The sequence below is a fragment of the Chaetodon auriga genome, chromosome 3, assembly GCF_051107435.1.
Source record: "Chaetodon auriga isolate fChaAug3 chromosome 3, fChaAug3.hap1, whole genome shotgun sequence".
NCBI lineage: Eukaryota > Metazoa > Chordata > Actinopteri > Chaetodontiformes > Chaetodontidae > Chaetodon > Chaetodon auriga.
The window spans coordinates 21,481,491-21,503,540 of NC_135076.1; the positions used below are offsets into that span (position 1 = coordinate 21,481,491).

The 22,050-nt window shown below is 43.1% G+C and overlaps 2 protein-coding genes across 2 annotated transcripts; one reads left to right on the forward strand and one right to left on the reverse strand.

The window, feature by feature from the left end:
• Nucleotides 1–1,127: 1,127 nt before the first annotated feature.
• Nucleotides 1,128–12,996, reverse strand: edem3 (ER degradation enhancer, mannosidase alpha-like 3). Its single transcript, XM_076726257.1, has 21 exons — nt 11,689–12,996; nt 11,548–11,593; nt 11,220–11,320; nt 10,935–10,974; nt 10,528–10,640; nt 10,195–10,348; nt 9,534–9,668; nt 8,372–8,477; nt 8,033–8,130; nt 7,591–7,716; nt 7,418–7,501; nt 7,081–7,164; nt 6,552–6,676; nt 5,990–6,161; nt 5,741–5,886; nt 5,495–5,639; nt 5,059–5,250; nt 4,647–4,812; nt 3,666–3,851; nt 3,208–3,255; nt 1,128–2,156 (listed from the first exon to the last, which is right to left on the reverse strand). The coding sequence occupies exons 1-21, from the start codon at nt 11,775–11,777 to the stop codon at nt 1,780–1,782; spliced, it is 2,733 nt and encodes a 910-aa protein (XP_076582372.1). The 5' UTR covers nt 11,778–12,996; the 3' UTR covers nt 1,128–1,779.
• Nucleotides 12,997–13,660: 664 nt separating this feature from the next.
• npl (N-acetylneuraminate pyruvate lyase (dihydrodipicolinate synthase)) lies at nt 13,661–20,053 on the forward strand. Its single transcript, XM_076722101.1, has 12 exons — nt 13,661–13,844; nt 13,976–14,060; nt 14,698–14,771; nt 16,422–16,509; nt 16,631–16,688; nt 17,735–17,810; nt 17,904–17,996; nt 18,100–18,245; nt 18,381–18,427; nt 18,617–18,701; nt 18,796–18,835; nt 18,947–20,053. Exons 2-12 carry the CDS (start codon nt 13,981–13,983, stop codon nt 19,090–19,092), a joined length of 933 nt encoding a protein of 310 aa, XP_076578216.1. The 5' UTR covers nt 13,661–13,844; nt 13,976–13,980; the 3' UTR covers nt 19,093–20,053.
• Nucleotides 20,054–22,050: the final 1,997 nt, after the last annotated feature.

Consider the following 22,050-nt stretch of genomic DNA (forward strand, 5'->3'; position numbering starts at 1 on the left):
TGGTCCACCGCGAGCTGGACGTGTTTGTAGGAGGCGGTCTGTGGGGGTCACCAGCTCTAATGCAGAGAGGAGCATCTGCAGGAGATCCATCAACAAAACACTTTTAGAGAAATGTCCCATGTTTGCTGTCACTTTCAGTGAAAAGTAAAGTACATTTACTTAAGTTGTGTGCTTAAGTGCAATTTTGAGTGACTTGTGCTTTACTTATTTATGCTTCTTCTCAAACTATATTTCAGAGGCAGTTATTTAATACATTTACCTGAAAGCTGTGACATTAAAATGCTGCTTTCATGTTAGTGTATCACTCATAATAATGCAGTATTATGATCATTAGAATAATAATATTCTTTAAAAGGGACCATTCTGCGGAACAAATACTTTCACTTTGTTCCTTTCATTTTAGTAAACTTGCATGCAGAACTTTCCTCGCAACTTTTATCAAACATAAATATATGAGCACTTCTTTCACCAATGCTTTAATCAGCTTGGTCATACACACATCTATGCAAATTCAGGACTTCATGTTGAATAAGATGCAGGATCTTCTTCACAAACTCAACACCAAACTTTAACTCTCTGGAGGAAATCGTGAAGCGTAAATATGTATTTATAGAGATGTGCTGACTGAAATAATGTGGCGCCGCTCTGCTCAGGTTCTGGTTCAGGCCCACAAACAACCACCTCTGGACCACATCGGGTGGAGCAGACACACCCTCAGCAGCGCGGGGATGGATCGCACAGACCCACGGCGCCACAGGGGGGCGCTACATGATCTGTCTGTCGTGCTGTAGCTGCTGACTGACTGTAAGGAGCAGAAATAAGACAAGAAATGAAGGAATTGAATAAAAATTGAGAGGGAAATCGGGAAGACCTGCTTGATTCTTTGAGTTTATGCTGTTTTTAAGGCTGCAGGTTGGATTGAGATGTTGCAATTCATTGACAATAACCTCTAAAATGGGAGAAGATTGATGAATTTGGCTGATTTTACACACAGGGTTAAATCCAAGTTTTTTTCTTTTGACTGTAAACCTCAGATGTTAAACCACTTTGCAATGTCAAAAAAAAAAAAAAAATACTTGTACCGTAAAAGTGGTAAAAACATTGACTTTTAGAAGAAAGCCGCATACTTGAATGAAATATTTTATTTTTAAATCACTTCTTTTCCAACAGATAGCGGGCGAGCGCCCACATAAAATCAGTCGAGGCAACATGACATAGATCTCTAATTGAAAAATCTCAGTGTACGCTTTAGCATTACTGACAACAGTAAACGCATCATCACAAACAATCATCACATTTAAATAAAAACAATTGGTCGATGGGTTAATTAGTCAGAACGAAGTTTTTTGGACCAGCATTCATTTGGGCAAGGAGGAGTCAGAAATGCATAGAGAGAACAACAGTGTGAGAAGTAATTTGGAGTGGAACGTGAGACGCTGTTACACACAGTCTGGTCCATGTCATTCGTTAGGGCTTGCTATGACAGATTAACAGAAACTGTATGAGAAAGTGAGGTAAGAACCCTGGTCTCTTATCCACCATCTACCAGGCTAAAATGGACTCCCTTATGGTCCAGAGACACAGTATGTGGGCTCGCCTTGGCACGTGATACCATCCACACAGAGAGCAAGAGAAGAAACAGTCATGAAAGACATCTCCCCAGCTTCCTCTGACTTCACGAGACTGAGGCTGGTGGCGTGTGAAGATGTGTTCCCGCCATTGTTTCTCCCCACAGTGGGACCAAACCGCAGTCACAGGGCACGACACGCCCGACGACTGTCAGAGCTCATCCTTCTCCATCTGCTGGAACGCCTCCAAGTCTTCCCGCCAATCAGCCAGCAGTTCATCCACTGACTGGCTGCTCGAGTCTGTGTCGCCCTCGGGCTCCTCTCTCTTCTCAGAGTCTTTCTCCTCTTTGGGCTGTGCAAGATCTGCAGGAGACGCTTCCTCTTCCAGTGGCCTTACTTCCTCTGCAGGACTAGTGTCTTCCTCTACAGGACTGGCTTCCTCCTGTGATGGAGTAACTGGAGTAACCTCCTCAGGAGCCAATTCGTCTAGCTCCACCGTGCTCATTTGCGATTGGCCAGCAGGTTCAAGAGAGGTGGGAGTTGTTGCCTCGGTTTTGCAGTCTTCCTCTGCTTCTTGCACGTCCACACCTGAAAAGAAAGCAGGGGTGTGTGACCGAACGGCTTTACACAAAGATATGTGCAGGACACACACGCATGCATGCACGCACACACACACACACACACACACCTCTTTTCCTCCTCCTCGGTTAGTAATCTATACAACATGCCCCCTGGTAGCCATTCTCGGTCAAAAATAGACCAGTTTTCATGGAGAGGCTGTCAACTATAACAGCATGATGCTGATGGTGAGTCATGTTTCGCACAGGATAAAGCCTTTCTCACATAACTGCAAAACCAAACTGAGAGTCAACTGAGAAAAGGAATCTGGCAAAATGTTACACTGTGAATTTTGCACAGATCTGGCTAAGAAAAAAAAAAAAAACCTGTATTATACCTGTTATCGTTTCTAAAAACGTATCCGCTTCTTTACCCGCAGATATGTGTGTTAAGGAACGACTCTGTGCTTAACACATTCTAGGACTGCTGCAAGGAAGTGACTTCAATCAATCTCATTTGCAGAAGGCAGCAGTCTTAGATGCTCAGATACCTCACAGGTCCTTGTGTCCTGTTATGCAGCCGATGAGTCAGGTTACCTATGATGATAATAGTCTCCGTTTCGGTTTCTTACTATTAGTTATGAGAGCTTTCAATTGCGCCGCCTGTGTGATGGCAAACACAGCTGAATAAATAGAAGTAAATACAGATAAAATCGAGACAAAGGTGACCCGAGCCAAACTGTGAGTTTAACCTTTTTCCAGAAACCAAATTTGTGTAAATACACGTCGGGTCACAACCGGTTCGACTGCCGAGCCTCGCCATGTGTAACTATTGGTTTGCTCCAGTGACACAAGGAACACAATGAGCTGTCAAGCGCTGATGGTGGATAATAACAAATGACAATACTGTGACAGCACTAAGCTCTTCTGTCAAACACAAACAGAATCCTGTGGTTAGAGGGCAGAGCGAGAGCAAAGGATGGAGGAGGAGGTTTCACCATGACTGTAGGAAAACAGAGATAAAGGCAAGGGAGGGGATGAAAAATGTGGATACCAGACAAAGAAAGGAAAAGAATACTTACTGGCCTCAATCAGGCTGCCAGGAAGAGGTTTACCTTTGAATATGGCTGCTGCTCATCCAAAGGGGAGAGGGTTATGGAAAAAGAAGAGAAACCAAGAAAGAGAGGAGAGGAGAGGCACTGTTACAGTCCACCACAGGGAACAGAAGGATTTGGAAAATGAGGAAAAAGAGGAAAAGAATGAGGATGTAATATTGATAAAGGTGTAGACCTCCATCATCCACCATTATAACCACAGCTGGTGGGTGGCTTCGGAGTGAGTCACGATTTCTGAGACTTCAAATAATGCCTGAATCCCTACACCTCATCTTTATTTTATGAAGCCGAGCACATAATGAGGCTCAGTCAGCGGAGAGAGATGAGTACACTGATGTGATCAGTCTTATCGAGAGAGAGAGGTGAGTGGAACAAAGATAAGAGCTCTAACAATTAGGGAGGCATATGAGCGAGTAATGTCACACCTCTGTCTCTGGCTTTGTCGCTCAGCAGCACCTCCACCTCCCTGTACTCCTTCAACGCCTCCAACAGGATGTTGCCCTCCTTGTGGAAGAGGAAGAGGACAGGCAAGGTGATGTCATCAGTGCTGCGGCCGTCCCCCGCCATCTGAAACAGGGGAGCCGTGTCGCTGCTGCTGCCCTCGTTGTCGTCTGGAAGGAGATAAGTAAGAGACGGTCGTGGTGAAGCAATCAGTCGATTAATCGACTCACAGAAAATTAGCTGTGATAAGAGATTAACTCTGAAGTCCTTTTAAGAACTTTTATAAGCAAGTGCTGGTTCCGGCTTCATAAATGAAAGACTTTCCGAAATTCAATGCCCTCAGGTTTTTGAAGATATCACCTAGAGCTCCGGGAAATTAAAATGGGATCATATTATGCAGGGATTCGTCTATAAATTTAACAAATAGTATAGACGATAGATTGTAGTTCACGGTTTATGTATTTTAAAGGGATTGTTGAGAAAGGTCCTAAAAACAAGCAGATTAGGATTGGGCGGTATGATGGTATATAAAATTGTCTCCACTGGTACAGATTTAGCACTGTGCACTGCTGCCCTGCTACACCGCCAGCGCAAATGGAGTATTTCCAGCAAGTGAGAACACGTCTGGCATGGACATATGTGCTACATGTGTGAAAGGGCAACTCTGGACAATGTCCAGACGTGATTCTGCAGGCGTTGTCTGCTGTTCATATGAGAAAACAGCTTTAGTGTCTCTGCTATATATCCGGGGCGGGCAGCACGATGTAGCGATCCAGCTGCCTCACAAGGTCACAGGATTTGGGCATGCCACCCACTCCTCATGCAGATTACTATACTTATTGAGGTCTGCCTTACTATTCAGCCATCGTGGCAATGTGCAGGACCATTTTGTCTTCAAGATAATCCATTTATTTTGTCACTGAGTAGTCATCTTCTGTCTTGTGTCAATAGCTGCTTGCACTCACCGATGACTATGCCTCCAATGGCGCCAGCCTTCTGGATGTGTCTAGCCTTCTCTGCAAACATGCACTGTCCCCTCTGAAGCAGAGCGATGTGGCCCTGGACATACTCAGCATTGGTGATTTCAGTGCAGCCACTGTAGGGTTCGGCCACAGTCACAAAGCCTCGTACCTGCACGCAGGGAGAAACAGGTCAGGTGAGCAGCGCTGCGGGCTAATCCCACGTTTTCTCTTGCATTGCTGAAACCAGGCACTGATCTTTTCATCTGTTTGAATTAGGAAAATATTCTAGGAGAGGAAGCGCTCTCTTAAAAATACTGGGAAAAAGTGAGGGGCTCTCTTAGGAAAAATAAACAGGGGGACAGCTAAGTGCCCATTTGAAACCTGGCAGCTCGGCGGCGCTACAAAACCCACTCACCCCTGTGGAACTTTTGGACAGGTCTGTGCCAAACTGTGCTGGTCCGGCGGTCAGCACCACCCTGCCAAAGAACGGATGTGAGACGATCTGAATGGCTCTGGGAGGCAGCTGCTCTTTCTGCTGCTGGCTGGACAGCTCCATCATCTCCTGCATGAAACGCACGCCGTCCTCTGCTGCCACCGCACTGACCGCCTGGGTGTGGGTGTGCCAGAGTGGGAGAGGAGAGGAAAATAGAGAGAGTGAGGTTTTTTGAAAGCCAAGGTGGAAAGAACACCTTGATTTGTAGAGCTGGGACAAGCACCAGCATCACAGCATGTCCTCCTGCTGCTTTACATTTAGTAGCAGTTAGACAAAAACAGCATACTATTAAGACACTGAATTATTTCAGCCTAAGATTGTGTGTTATTTTATTTTTATCCTTGTTTCTAAACTCTACCTGTGTAGCATGCTGGACCAGCTGCACCCTGCCATCTTTCAGGTGGATAAGACTGACTCCCATCCTCCTCAGCAGCTCCAGATGTTCAGGGTTGTTTGCCATGAAGTCCTGAGCCCTGAGAGGAGGATGGCCCATACCGGGCTCCCTGAGACAAGAAACAAAAAAACATGAAGGAAATGCAGTGGTTTGGGAAAGTAGGTGATAAGTGCAGACATATTACCTGGTCACATCTGTATCTATACATACCTGTAAGGAGCAGGGCGGGGGCAGCTCTTGTCCACAGCACTACGGATTGGTTCTCTCAGGTTACGAGGGAAGGCGGGGTCAGGAAACAGGAGGCGTGTGTTGGGGCAGGTCCAGTCAAAGTTAGAGTCGTCCAGCTCCTCCTCTGACTGAAGTGTCATGAGCATAATACAGATTCTGTTAGCATCTGCATTGTGTAAATGCTTTCATCAATTTGGCAGATGGTAATTATAATAGTATGAAGTCAACTACCGTTCTGTTTGTGGGAATAGATGAAGAGTGAGGGGCTGTGGAGAGGGACAGGGGCAGCAGGTGCGCCTCGGTGGTGAAGACGTAGTCTTCCACGTCAAACGGTAAGTCCTCGGCATCAGCGAACAGCAGGAACAGGTATTTGAACATCTCAGCGAGGAAGAACGAGTCCATTCTGAGAGGAGAGAACAGGTGTAAGACACAGGCCACAGGGGTTACTGGTTTACTTATCAAACCATCAGGGAGGTGACTGCAAAGCTGAACATAATCTCTATAAAGAGATTTCTGCGTATGAATGCAATGCAAGAAAAAATATTATCTGATATGCAACATTGTTTTCATATGTTTTACTCTAAGTGACAGTGAATATCAACTTATTGTCCATCTATGTCGTAATAATAATACATAATCTATCTCACTATTTAACATTTCCTTCCTATCACTTGCTGGAGCCCATTCCGTGTAAATCTGATGATGCAGGGTGTAAAGCGTGTCTGAATAATGTCTACAGCTGCACTTTAGTCCATCATTCTACAAATCATCGTACAAGTCTTTATATTCTCACCTGTCCTCGTGGCTCCCAGTGCGTACGTCCTTCATTGCAGCGAAGCCGCAGGGGACACGAGCAAAGCGGTTGAGGTTGTCCAGGATGGTGCGACCTGCCTCCAGGTAATAAGGGTCTCCTGTGGCCTGGGGGGACAGGAGGACAGAAGATCAACTATGAAAAAGACTCCAGAGAAATCCGGTCAGACACAAAGATGTAACTTCCATTCGCAGGATAAATGATCTCAATACTTTATAACATTACGTTCCTTCATAAATTTTTACAAGGCGCTAGAATGCCAGCGGCACAGTATGATGATTATGAGCAATAATTAGTGGTCTGTATGCTGGAGGCTGCTTAATGACTGCAGAAATGGAGATCATGTTTCTGAAACATTGTAAATGAGTCCTGCTGTACCTGGAAATTCAGAAACTTGAGCTCAAACTGCAAGCAACATTTAACAGCCAGGTGCACGATAACAGACACTCACTCTACACCATCGCAGTGAAAGAGAACGTCTGCATTATGTCAAGCCCCAGTGATAAATTACCTTGTAAAGGAAATAGGTGCTCTCTGCAAACTCAGGCCTCAGGGGATGTTGGGCCCAGTGTACCCTGAAATCAGTAGTGAAGGCCTGCAGATAGACGCAGAAGGACGAAGGGGTCAGTGCACCATCCCAGCCGTTGAAATTACAACAGACAGAGCAAGCTAAAATGCAGCCGTGTCGCGTGAAATGTAAGCTTGTTCGCTTCCAAACAGCTGTGGTAGGTGACACAAGCCATATGAGGCTACCTGACTCTGCGTTCAAATGACACCATGTCACTTTTTGCGGAGCAGTTAAAGCCTCAGATGTAGTATTTCAAGTTGGAGAGAGACAGACAGATTACCTCAGGGAGGAAGTTGTGTTTCTTTGTAACTTGATACAACATCTCATGAGTCTCGATGGCAGGACGGATATCTCCCTTCAACACCTGAGACATGTACGTGAACAGTATGTACAACGTTACTGAAAGCAAAAATAGGAGGAGTAAATGCTTTAATTCACAGGCTACAATCTGACCTGCAGTCCAGGGAAGAAGGCCAGCAGAGAGTCCATCCAGGTGCGAGCGGGAAGCAGAGGTTTGTGGATGTGGACGTCCAACAGCAGAGGAGGCTGGCTAATGTATTTCATTATAGATGCATAGTGCTAAATGGGACATACAAAAAGGAAGGACTGAGGATAAAATAACAGTCTGGTGCTTGGTGAGATACACAAATAGTCGAATGTGAAGGCTTAAAACAGAATTTATTGGAGTAAAAAATGTTTTTAAAAGCATGACTTCACTGCTAACTTCTGTGCTGAAGAACTAACCAGAGTCCTGAAATGTAATATAAAAGTATAACGAAGCCTATGTGACAAAATGCATTTATGCAGACAGGAGACGCATCAAATTACTCTGCATAAGAGTGTGTGTGTGTGTGTGTGTGTGTGTGTGTGTGTGTGTGTGTGTGTGTGTCCTCACAATATTGAACCGCTGCAGAAACAGGTCATCTCCCAAGAGGATGTAAGCCTTTAGCAGGTATTCATAGTATGAGTCAATTCCCGCTCCGACTCCGCTGTCTGGAGACAAACGATCATACATCACTTTGTCAGACAGGAGGAATCTGATGATAAACAAATGTTTTTTCCCCATCAACCCTCTGCTCAACCAAATCCTCTCTCACTCAGTTTGATTGCTCCCCAATACTTAATCTTCTCTTGTCCCACGTCCATATCTGCCACAGCCTTCTCACCTCCTCGTCTCGTGCCATCCTGCCCACCCTCTCCCACCCCCTGAGGTCCTCTCTCCCCCCTCTCTCACCCCTGCGGACCCACTCTCCAGAGTGGATGTTGATGGTGGTTCCAACCAGATTGCTGTTTCTCTGTCTCTTCTCCCACAGAAAGTCCATGGCTCGCCGGGCATGGTCCTGTGTGTGTGGGGAAGGGAGCATTATTGATTGAAAAAGTAGAGAAATCAATCTGTGGTAGCTGTCCACTATTAGAGAGATTACAGTGACTGACTCTGTGCTTGATCAGCAGTCCACTGCTGCCTGGAAGTGACCCAGTTTCAGGCTCTAATATCGTAGCACAGAGAAAAACTCATAATACTCATCTAGCTTAATTCAACCTTCATCAGTACTTCATGAATAGGTCTTTCTCACAGAAGATATGTCAAATGATGGCTTAATTCCATTTAGCTGCTTCAGTTTCAGGGTCCAGGTATTGTGCCTGCTGCCTCACATTCACAAGACTTACTGGGCCACTGTTATTGTGATTTGTTCCACCTGTACTTTTCCTACTGTGACAAATCAAAATGTGAGCCTTGAAAAGGACCTGTTGCTGTATGCACGTAATTAAGACTTTGAAATAAAAGCTCTTAAATTCAACAGCTGTCCCAACTAACAAAGATCTAAAAAGAACACACAGATGTTCCCACCAGGAACATCAATATTATCAATATGCTGCACCGAATTCATCATCAGTGTATGATGATATGTACTGTGAAAAGAGGCAGACAGTGAAAAAAAAGGCAAAAGGACACTGAGTCAGATCTCACTGAATACATGACTGACACCATATTTCACACCATGTGTCGTCAAACAACAGGGTGGTTTCATACAGTCTCTGCAACCTGATCTCAAAAAACAGAAAATGACAAAGTTTAACCTGGATTACAAAGAAAGAAAGATGGGCCACTTGTAGGGTGTGACTGTGGAATCAGCTGACGGCTTTCTCGCAGCATAACAGCTGGTTAACCGCAGTGAAAGGTAAATATGTCAAAGTGTAAATATGTCAGCACAGAAAACATCAAAGCAGACCCACAAGCACAAAATGCTCATTTAGTTCCATCTTATATGGTCAAAGTGCAATCAAGTCATGAATAAAAATCATTGACTTCTGCTTTAAAAAATGTCCACTTAATCATAAATCACAATATTTTAGTGTAGCAGGAAGTATTTTATTATCTGATGAAAATTTGATACCTCAAACACAGGATCCCCAGTGAAGCGACTTAAGGCAGCGAACTCCAGGATGATGGTTCCAGCGCACGCAGTACAGGTGTCCGTTTCCGTGCCTGTTCTCGTCTCAGGACCCCTGACACCGTATTTCAAGTTCACCTGTCAAGAAGACAAAAAAAAAAAAAAACACTGCACAATTTGTTTTTACAGCCACATTTGGTTTGCAGGAGACTGTGAATGAAAACTAGTCAGATATGAAAATAGCTGTGGTCAAAAGCTGTGGCAGCTGCAAACAGAGCAGCGGAGCAGAAAATGAAAATGTGTGGTCATGATCTGACAGGATGCAAATCTGTCAAACTGCAACACTCGAGGTGTGCAGAAAAAAAAACTCAAATATTTCTCTTTGGTTTTGCTTTTTGGCTTTCTTCAGCAACATATAGTATAGATTTCCACTGATTACAGTAGTCGCACTCACAAATGAACTTGGTGTTCATTGACTTCTTCTCACTAAACAATGGCTACACGTCAGTAGGTTCACCTCAGTTCAGGCAGAGGAGCACATGCGACCTCATGAAACAATAGTCTACGTGTGTATAAAATTATTGTATAATATCCCCGAACGGAATCAATGTAGGTTTGTTTCTGGTATGAAGGGACTGAACTGAGGGATTTCTGAGCGTCTCACCCGGGGATAAGGCAGGCCACTGCTGGTGTTGAAGGCTGGCAGCAGTCGGAGGCCCAGGTCTTTGGCCATGTGCAGGAGCTCAGCCTGGTACCACTGCATGTGTTGACCTCCCTCCTTTAGCATCACAGCCATTGAATGCCCTCCCAGGAGACCTCTGAACACACACACACACACACACACACACACACACAAATACATACATATATAAAAGGAAGTGAAGCAGAATCTACTGAGTTCTTATAACTAATGTCTTCCTGGACAGCTGTTGTCAGGCAGTGCATTAACAGTTTACATCTTAACCATGAGTGTGTTGATAGTCTATTCCAATCTCACCCAAGGACTCGAATGTTGGTTTCAAAGACGGACACCACAATGTCATTGTCCAGCCTTACATCTGACAGCACTCTCCTCACTGCAGCCTCGAACTCTGTCGTCTTGTTCAAAAGCTGGCGATGAGGAAAAAAAAAAAAACATGAATACGTGACTATGAAAATCTCTTCATTAAAGAGCATTTCATTGTTTGACATTGGACTGAAACACTCGGGCCATTCGTCAGATGACTGACCTCCGAAACATTTCATTAAAGGCTGTATTCATTTTTAATTAGTAACACTCACAGAGCAAGAGAAGAAATCATTAAATCATTTTCTTGTACAGTGTGCATAACTAATCACTCCCATTTTATCAATACCTCTACTTTTTTCTGTCCTCTTAAATATTTGCCCACGCGTAACACTCACCACCAGAGTATCCAGGGTGTCTATGAGGGTCAGAGAGAACCTATCAGAGAGACACAACAACTGTTTACCAATGGTGTCCCTCACAATAATGGCATCAAATTTATTAAACATAATGACGCTTTAATCAGCTTGTATGAACACAGTCTGCCTCCACCAAGCACTTGGCCAGGTGCGGTAATGTGTGTGAACAGTTTGTGTGTGTGTGTGAAAGCACATGATCATCACTCATCACATAACACTGTTAATACATTCGACCTCAAGGAACAAAGGCAGCATGCTACTCACTTTCCCAGGGCGTCGTCGATGTCACCTCGACTGGGTTCTAGCCCACGTACTCTTCCTCTGCATGTTAGCGGCATCAGCTCATCAGCTGGGTATGCATGGTCCTGAGAAACATACACAAACACACTTCGAACAACATGTTTTGACTTTCAGTTCTCTTATTTATTCTCCTGAGGCCAGCTCAGTCATTAAACAGTACACAATGTTTGTCGCCTAATAAGCTCGTGGTCCTGAATCCAATCCAAATATCAAGGCTGCAGCAGAGGAACCTATGCCTTAAACTTAAAAACTATATTACTGAGAAGAAATCCAGTGAAGATATCTAACTCACCATATAATTCTGATATGCATGGTCAAACATCTCAACCACTTGGTTCCTGTGGTAAAGGCAGAACACAGACACAAGTCAGGGTGCGTAACGTCTTTTCAGGGGATACGATATTTTTGCTGCTGTGCGTTTTCTTCAACTCACCTCAACCTGTGCTTCTCCTCCCGTGACATGGCCTGTCCATGGCTGCATAATACTTCAAGCAGCATCAGTAAGAACAGTACAGCTGGCATCGTGGTAGTTGGAGCAATATACGTACAACTACAGTTTGGCTCTCAGACAGTCGCTGAGCAAATACCTAGTCATTACCTCTGCCCTTACCAAACAGCTCAAACAAACAAAAACACCCAAGAATCAGAAACCTACACCATCCCGTTGATGTTATACCTCTGAGATCATGTTAAAGCACGTTTTGGTTTTGCCGAAGATGTACCACCTAATCATCAGTAGGTGCAGACAGCATCATGAAATCATCCTAGTTTGTTGCTCAATCTTGGCCACTTTAACTCCATCTGTGTTTCTCGGCAAACACCAAAAACTGGGCTGTGAGACAAAACGTAAGTGCAATATGCACCTTAATGTGTGCATATACAGCCAAATCTGTAACCGCACAGCTTGTAGGAATGTTGTTATTTCAAGTAATCAGATATCTAAGAGTACCTGATAAGAGGTGTACCTGGCGTTAGTTATAGTGCAAAGCTGCTCCAAGTCCTGTTAGTCACACCTGTTCACACACTGTCACCCGGACCTACTGTACACAGCGGCTTGTGACACGTTGACGTGCCAAAGACTAACGACACATGTAACTCTGCCCTAAGCCCGCTAAGTCAAGTGAATCCTGCGATCTAAACATGAAAAGTGCAATGATGATATTTTCAAGACGTAATCTCCACGCAACAGCGATCGAGGAAACGTCTATCTTTTTCAGTTAGTGAGACACATCGTCACATTTAAGACTCGATGTAAACCGGGTTCATAGTTCTTCTTTTACTATCTGTTATTATTCCCACTCCTCAAACCGTCCACTTACTCCACACAACAAACAGCCAATTAAACCATGAGCCAAACCAGCAATCATTAGAAGCTCGAGTCCATAGCAGCTCCTGCAATCACCCTGGTGTGCCAGCTGTAAACTGTAAAGATATAAGTTAATTATTTCCTCCTTTGACAGCTCTCTTTCGTCACCTGGTCGGACAAGCAGCCGAGCACTTGTCAGGGTTTAATTAGCCAGTTAGCTAGCTGTGCTAACTAGCTAGCCGAGCTGGTGATAACGGACAGACCGAGAATACAAGACAAATCCACAAAAACACGCCTCCATTGTTGAGCAGCGGACCTGAGCGGGATATCTCCCCTGTCCTCCCGGTTATAAAGTGGATAATTTCACCGTATACTGCTATTTTGTCAAGCTAGCCTTTCTCCTTAACCGGATGCTGTTGCGATGAAAACGTTAACAACATCCGCTTCCTGTAGGACTGTTTTATTTTTTTGCCCTGCGTTTTGCATTTCAGGCAGCAGCCTCTCACAGGATAACGCTCAATTCACCACTTCCTCACTGGAATTAGCAGACGTAAATATACACATGGACGTTATCCTACTGAGAAGCATATACAACCCAAAGCTAAGCATAATCAGCTCTTAAATGGCTTTTGAGGGGACGAAAGTAACAGGTGATGAAAATACCTGTTACTCTAAGTTAGGGACCGAAAGTATCCAAATATTTTTGCCGACCGTTCTCACTTGTGTTGCCTTTCCGTGTTGATCATAAAATTTCGAAAAAATCGTCAGTCAACGCTTCTCCCCCACTCAAATGCTTCCATTTGTAAGTAATAACGAAATTTAGTCTTTAATAATAACGACTCCAAATGTATATTGTTTTATTAAAGAGTAATATCGTGGTAACAAATGAAGGCAGCGTTTATATGTTGTAAATAAAAGAAACAACTACATTCAGTCCTTGCAGTCCATTTCAAAACTATTGAAAACGCAGTTTGTGTGCTTATAGGACATTTCCTAATTCGTAATTGTGGGAATTCCATGTTTTTCTCGATGCGTTTTTACGTTTTTCGTCCATGAACTACACTTCCCATGAAGCTTTGCGATGTCACTTGATGGATCCACATGACACACATATCAACAAATCCCGGTCTAGTGTCGTGGAAAACAAGTTAAACGAGTAACTGTTTCGGCGGAAATAAAGTTAATACCCTCAAAGCACGAGAGGAAAGGCGCTGTTACAGGTGGGCTGGAGCTGGAAGTTTTTCACCAAAAATTATTAATTTACTCTTCATAAAGAGATCGAGGTAAGCTGAATTATATCCTAATTCTTTCCATATCTATGCTGTAGATGCACAATGCAATATTTGTTCGGCTTTCAACATGTGAAGTAATAAGTTTCTGTGTTTATTCATGCCCGGCATTTGTCTGTGTCAAGTACTTATGTCAGTCATGGCTCCTGTTGCTGATAAAACACTGACCGGACTGGTTGCAGCTACATTTACTCCATTCACCACAGAAGGGTAAGTAGCATTTAGAGACCCCTTTGTCTGTTTAACTATGTGATTGATATGTGAGTGTACACAGACAGCCCCCCTCAGAAAGTTAAAAGGAAATTAAATTCTTGCTGAAATTTATATTAAAGAGTTCAGATAGTCCCTTAGACCCTGCGAGTGAACACACAAAAGCACTTCTGAGGCATGCATCACCTCTCTTATTATTTCCATCTTTTATGAAGGGGTATACAGTATGTGTCATAATATTAAAAATACTAGATCACTATCAACAACATAGTCCAGAAATGGAAATTAAAAATTGTGTCCACTTTTTATTATATATAAACATGTGCTGCAGCCTTTATTTTAGTTTATTTTATTCTAATCCTCCCTTTTCATTTTTCTTCTTTTTTCCTAATTGATTTGATTCTGTTTTACTTTATTATTATTATACTTCGTATATACTCTGTGCATATGTGTGCATGTATGCATGTAGAGGTTTTTATGTACTGTACGCTAATGACTGCATTTGGAGAAAAAGACAATAAATGCGACTTAAAAACGTGTCCATCATACACTCCCGTACATCTAAAGTTCTGTTGCACAGTTATCGCTCTTTTTCCCAAATGTGTGTGCCAATATTTGTCATATTTTCCCAAAACAGGGAAATCAACCTGTCAGAAATTGGACCTTATATCGAATATTTGGCAGAGAAGCAACATGTGCAGAACATATTTGGTAAGTTTCCAAGTGGATTCTTCCTTTGAACTTCGTCATTGGCATCTGAATCACGCCTGATATTGCATCTTTTACCCTGTTGGGTGTAAACACAGTTAATGTGTTGTGCGTCTCTTACCCACAGAAACTGTCTTCACTGGTATAAAAAAATTGCTGTTTCAGGGAAACGCTGAAATGTTGTCAGGCAGGTTTGTTTTTAGTTTTGGATTGTAATAGAAGTTGTTTATCAGGAAGCATTTCTTCATAATGTGTGATGGACACAATGATTTCATCATTAGTTTTGGCTGATGTTCCTTTATTAGAAGTCTGCCATCAGTTCAATTGCTTATTAATACAATTATAGTATTTTAAAAAGAGTAATCCCAGTTAATTATATCAGCCAATTAAAGGTGTGTTGTGGAGTCAGGTTTACATCGTCCTCATCAAAGCGCAGTGTATCAGTGAGTCCTGACAAACATGGTGAAAGCTTCCTTTGACATTACATACTGATCGTAAGAAGGGTTTGAGTCTGTAGTGAAGTTTTATTATCATATATGACCAAATAAAGGCTGAAATTCTCTCACATGAAAGGCTGGATCTCATGAAAGTTTCCTTTTTTGCTGAAAAAAGAATTGAAATGTTTAGTCGATTGCTGAAATGCTTGTTGACTGTTCATCAGTTACTTGTTTCAGCCCTTCTTGGACTTAATACAGCAGACTTCTGAGTGTGCTGCTGATATCACTGTTGTCCCACAATGCACTGCATAAAGTAAAGGGAAGTGCTGCCCCCGGAGAGATCTTGGAAACCAAAAAAAAGCATTAAATCTAAAGAAAATCACTTTATTGTCTCTTTGTGAAGTGTAATCGGAGTGCCTAAAGGTGCAGTTTTGCTTCATATGATTTTCCTGGAAAAGGAAAAAAAAAAAAAAAAACTTTTATGACACTTCAACCTTCTGCACTTTTGATTTGTACTCACAGTCAATCTGTTGCTCTTCAGCGAGCACAGTTTTATCTGACCTTTGCGGGAAAATGGGAATATATTGTCTTGTCTCAGGGTTTGCTTTGTATCAATCTGTTCCACATTAACAACTGTCCTTGAAACAGACGCGTTAAAGGCAGAACGTCTGTCCTTCTCTCTACTTTGGGCGAGGCCGGTCAGAGTTTCCTGTGTGTCAGAAGTGATTACTGTTGCATTTCACACTTCTCTTGAACCCAGTGAATCGTTGGTGCTGAGCTTCTCCCTGTGCTTCCATACGGCTTTCTGTGAGCTACCTGAGTCGCTGTACCCGGCAGAGGATGCTTGTCCTGAGCTTTGTGCCTCATCACGTTTTCATCCTCACCTCGCTGCCGTCGTCTGCATTACTGCTCATTAGCCATGAAATTGTTTTTGTCGTGCCACATATTGCACGCTCAGTCATGTGGTGGTGGATCCCTCTGTGAGCGGGCCCCCGCCAGACGTTTCTTTCCCAAAAAATGGCACCTTTCTCTCCTTGGATAATCCTTTTATGTCTGTATACCATGCAGGTAGATGTTGCCTTTGTCTGACATATTGTACTGTAATGCATTATCTCGGTGATTCATCGGAGCTACAGTCAGGTTTTCTTTACTTTCTGTAAGAAGTGCTTTTGTGATGTAAACTGTGCAAATAAGACAAGACTTGACTTGCTTGCAGTGAACGGCACCACAGGAGAGAGCATGTCTCTCAGCGTCGCAGAGAGAAAGAGCCTCGCAGAGGAGTGGTGTCAGAAAGCCAAGGGCAAGTAAGTCATCACGCCGCCTCTGTATCTGGAGATTTGTCCTGAAGCTGAGTCTGATGCAGGAGAAAAGAAGTTAACTGACAGGACATTTCTCTTTTGTGCATGTGTGTCTGCGCCTCTGCAGAATGAATCAGGTGATCGTGCATGTCGGCTGCATGAGTCTTAAAGATTCCCAAGAACTGGTGAGTTGCTGCCGTGACGTCGCCTGTAGTGCTGTGAACATTAATCACAGGACATGACTCACGAGAGGACCAGAAGGTGTGTTTCGTCGTGAACGACTGTCAGTGATGAACCAGGCTTACTGGAGGGAATCAGGTTTGTTTTCAGGCAGCGTTTCCCGATGCAGGTTTAAATAAGTCTGTCCTCAGTTACCATGGAAAGCTATCCCTCCAGACAAGCCTGGTCCCAGTTTTCAGGCTTACCTTCACCACAAGCATCATTACAATTAATCCTCATCCTCAAGTTTAAGTTTAGAATCAAAGTTCTGTCACCTCTTTTAATGCACATGAAGTGTTTTCACTCGTTCTTGTGGTGGATGCAGTCAGACTGAGCAGTCTCAGATACTCAGTTCAATCTGCAATTTCCCACATTTTTCAAGGCTTTCAACATCTAGTTTCATTAGTATTTGCAAGTGGAAACAGCAAGAGTGATAGAAGATTAACAACAAGACAGCAAGTTTTACATCCCCCTCTATAAATCCAATATGAGTCTTTTACTCTGTTAGGACAGAAATTGGTATCTCTGCCTCAAAAATGTCTTTTTCCAAGCCTGAATGTTGAATTATGACACACTCTGGCGTCTAGCAGAAGCTTTTCGTTCATTGATTCAAAGCATCTGGCGCTCGGCTTCCATGAAATATTTGGATATCAGTATTAGATGGTATTAAAGGAACAGTTCAACATGATGGGAAATTATCCATTTTATAGGGGTGTTTTGACAACCAGTGGAGAACACAAGTTACTGGTTCCAGCCAAGAAATAGTCCATCACGTAACTTTACGCTTTACACTTTTGTTCAAGTTAAGCTAACAGATAGCTGGCTTCATATCCATAACAGAAAAACATGAGAGAAGTATCAATCTGCTCGTTAGTTTTCTCCCAGAAAGTAAATAAGTGCATGTCGAAGTGTTTTTTAAACCGGTCGTCAGCTTGAGACAGAGGAATATCCACCATAGCAGCAGCTACAGGTGGCCTTAGTTTTCATTGTTCCTCCTCACTCTTCCCTCCAGGCTCTCCACGCGGCACAGATCGGGGCTGATGGGATAGCAGTCATTTCACCCTCCTTCTTCAAGCCCAGAAGTGCAGGTAAGCAGTGCTTTTATTTCCATGTTTCCTTTCATTCACATGTCAGTACTGTACATTTTCTATATTCCTTCTTTCTCTCTCATCCTGCCTCAGATGCGTTGAAGCTCTTCCTCAAAGAAGTGGCTAAAGTCGCCCCCTTTCTGCCCTTCTATTATTACCACATCCCAGCCGTCACCGGCGTTAACGGTCAGCACCTCTCACGATTGGTTTTGCATATTGTCAGTCGTATACCTTTCAGATGTCAAATGTCTTCACTGCCAGCTGAATGTGAAGTTCTTCTTTTCGTCAGTGCTGGCGAGAGATGTGGTGGAAGATATTGAGAAGCTCATTCCCTCCTTCAGAGGCGTGAAGTTCAGTGGGACTGACCTGATGGACTTCGGCCAGTGCGTCAGCTCCCGTCAGCCTCACTGGTCGATCCTCTACGGCGTGGACGAGGTCAGCTCTTTCTCCCTCTCACTCTGCTTTGGTCCATCAGTTTTGTCCTGTAGTTGCTTACGTTTCAGGATGATGTGTTGTGACTCTGACCTCCACCACGGAGCCTAAAACTAACTTTCTTTCGTTTTGCTGTAGCAACTGCTTGCAGCTCTGGCTTTGGGAGCCAACGGAGCAGTTGGCAGGTCAGTGTGTACATCCTGCATGCGCATAATGATTGTTTTCATTATCGATTAGTCTGTAAAAAAATTAATAACGTCTCAATTAATCACCTCATCATAGTAGCTCCAATATGTATCACGCCCTGTCTCCATTCACTCGCTCTGCTAAACATGCATTTACATGTGAGGTGTTATTCATTTCTCTGCCTGCAGCACATATAACTATTTAGGATGTCACGTCAACAAGCTCGTCTCAGCATTTGAGAACGGTAACCTTGCCCAAGCCAGAACTATACAGGTACTGCCCGTCTCCGTGTTCATGTCACCAGCTTCTCTTTGATGTTTTGCATCAGTTTTGGTTGCTGACATCTTTGTCTAATTTCCATGAGCAGTTCAAGATACAAGAGCTTCTCAGTTACGCCATAAAGCATGGTAAGTGACGGTTGTGTCGGGCCATTTTTCTACCAAATCATACATCAGATAAACATGTGCTCTTGTACTGTAAGCAGCCTTTCTCTGAAACGTCTTCATCGTCATTGACAGGCTTTGATCTGGGAGTGAACAAGCAGCTGATGATCGAGGTGTCAGGCTTGTGTCTGGGGCCCCCTCGACTCCCCGTGATGCCATGTCCTCATTCTCATGCTGTGTCCATCGCAGAGAAATATCACAGCCTTTTTTCTGAATGCTGATATGATCTCACTGGATTGAGACATTCAGCGCTCACCGAATGGCTGTTACAAATGCTTCAGACACATGGTGCCTGTGCTGGATCCAGTTACTGTGTGTGTGTCATGTTATGCTACTTAACCTGCTGTTCTGAATCAGATGTTACGATTTCGCATCAAACTTGATCGTTAAATACGACAGGAATAAATCACATTTCTGTTTTTTCCACTAAATGCTTAATTTGTATTGAAGTGGCCTTGTGCAAAGAGTTCCAGGTGCACAGACAGTCAACAGTTAAAGGGTTGAGTGTACCTACAAAGTCAATCCTAAAGAACCTTTGAATCATGCAGCAGTTTTAAGTGTCCTGGAACTTACCGCTGCATTTTACTGTGAAGATTAAAACACTTTCAGGGAGCACAGGGCGTCACAAGGGCATCTTCTCTTGATGAAGGGTACAAGAATATTTTTATGGGTATTCTCAGTTGACATCTGTTTCATGAGTCAGTGCTTCCCTTTGCTGGGGAAAAATTCAATATGTTAGCACGTATTTTAATCTCAGTGTTTAACATGAAATGTGAAAATAACTAACTTCTGTTACCAGCGGGAATGTGACACATTTTGTCATATTTAGGGATCTGGGGACTGCCACAAACCAGCAGTATTATGTTGTTATCCTGTGTCTCATTTTAGGAATCATTTTAGTAGAATGGTTTGCCTTGAAAATGTCCCCAGTCCTTGAGATGACTCCATCATCGGGGGGGGGGGTGACACTCCAGCTAAAGTCGTTACAAGGGAACATAAAACACTCGCACGTGATTCAGCCCTTGTTTGAGGTTAAATGTTACATTGTTTTTTTAAATGTACACTTTCTGAATGGCATATAAAAGGGAAATATACTGTTTAATGAAGAGTCTTTGTATTGCTATGGCACATAATCACCAATTTTACTAATAAATGCACTGATGCATTCATTGATTCACACGGACTCAAGCCTCTTTCCTATGTTCTGTTCCTGACAAGTTTGGGAATCACAAGGCCAAATTAGTGTGTGTGTGTGTGTGTGTGTGTGTGTGTGTGTGTGTGTGTGTGTGTGTGTGTGTGTCAGTGCAGTGAGTGTCATGAGGTCATAGTGCTTAATCAGATTGAAATTATACATTGTGTCTGACTCTTTATCCCACTATCAGGCTCTATATTCATTGACATTTCCTTAAAATACGTAATAGTTTGCTTTGCCAGAGGCTAGACAGACTACAATGTCAAGTACTTGTTTGATTATTTGTATGAGCTGAAAATAAAATTGCATTTCTGCTGTGGAGTTGTTTTGCAGGTTACATCTACTGGTTGCTAAAGAGTTTGAGGAACTTTTGAGAAATTCTTTGAGTTAATGACACAAAGTAATAACCTGTTTGCACTTCTTGGACTATAGTCCATAACTCATATCAGTGTGCAGATTACCATCAAATTCTGCCTGTTATTGACAAACATCAGTGCCGTCTGCCAGCTAGCAATTAACCTGAAACCTGGATTAAAGTGAGGCCTGTCTTAACGTTGTGTTGCACACAAAATTAGCCCCCAATTTTATACCAAAATGAAAACCCTTTCAGTTTTACATCCTCTCCAACCTGAATATAACTGCTGTTGTTTCAAATTAACTTCTACTTACAGGGTTTGGTAGTACACTTCTGACAAATGTGGCTGCATTGAATGCATCTATTCCCCAAAAAGACAGTGAATTTACAGAAACTGTGCAAACAGGTGAGGACAAAACACAGCTCACCTTTGTGAAATCTATGCCCCCCAGTGAGACAGACATAAGCACCTTTTATTTATTCTGCAGCTGTGTAACCGCCTCATTTCCAAATCATTTGGCAGTGGTTTACTCATCCTTAGCGTGCCCCTGCCATGCTGTCATGAATTGGTGCATATTTCTTGAATAGAACATTTGGCATAAGAACAAGTTCAGTGAGTAGTGAGTAGTCAGTGCACGGTTTGCAACAGCTTTCGCCTCAGGCTGCATGTGTTATTGTGAACTGCAGTAGCCTTTTGTCAGGTGTGTGTGTGTGTGTGTGTGTGTGTGTGTGTGTGTGTGTGTGTGTGTAAAGGTCATTATAATGATGTTTATGGTGATTTTGTCACAGCTATCTGCTGCATTTAGCCAGCGAAGTAGTGTTCACCCAAGTAATTAGGCTGTGATATTGGAGGCGGTTAAAAATGAGTGTCCCTTCCTATTGGCACTGTTAGACACTATCATGGGGAGCAATGCTCAGACAGGCATGTAAAACAACACATTTATATAAATAAAATCAGTTTACAGCCTTTATCCTGTCCTGCATGTAAGTATTTTAGTCATTTGCAGTAAGAGTCACCTGGTTTGATTTCAGTTGCTTTATAGAGACTGAACCTGACTCCATGTTGTGTGAGCCTGCAGCTGCAGTGGACCAGGACCGGTGCCATGTTAACAGATGGAGCCTGTGGAGCAAACAGAGAGGAAAGATGATATAGGATGGCATTTTGATGATCTCCATGAAGGACAGTGGGCTGTTGGAGAAGAAGAACAAGAAAAATAATAGAACATAAAAAAGGACAGGGCAGAGTAAATGGTGATTAGATGATGCCAAAGATGTAGTGGGAAAGGTTTTCTCCTATCACACTTATTATAAAGCACTTTTAATCTATCCACGCAGCCTTCATGTTCCACTGCATACCACTGCTTCACATCGTTCTGGTGTCCTCATAGATTGTTCTTTCCATCTGTCATTTTCCATCTGTCATTCACCTCCTCAGCTCCCTTTAGACACACTTCCTCCACACCTCCAGATTTCATCACAGAGGAATCATTCTATGCCGTTACTTGGTTCACCAAGAGTTACTTAGGCATGACGTAGATGCAATCAGGGATGATATAAACAGCGTGTGTTATACCTCAAACATCAGATTAAATTCATATTATATATGTGGATGATGTGATATTAATATACTTT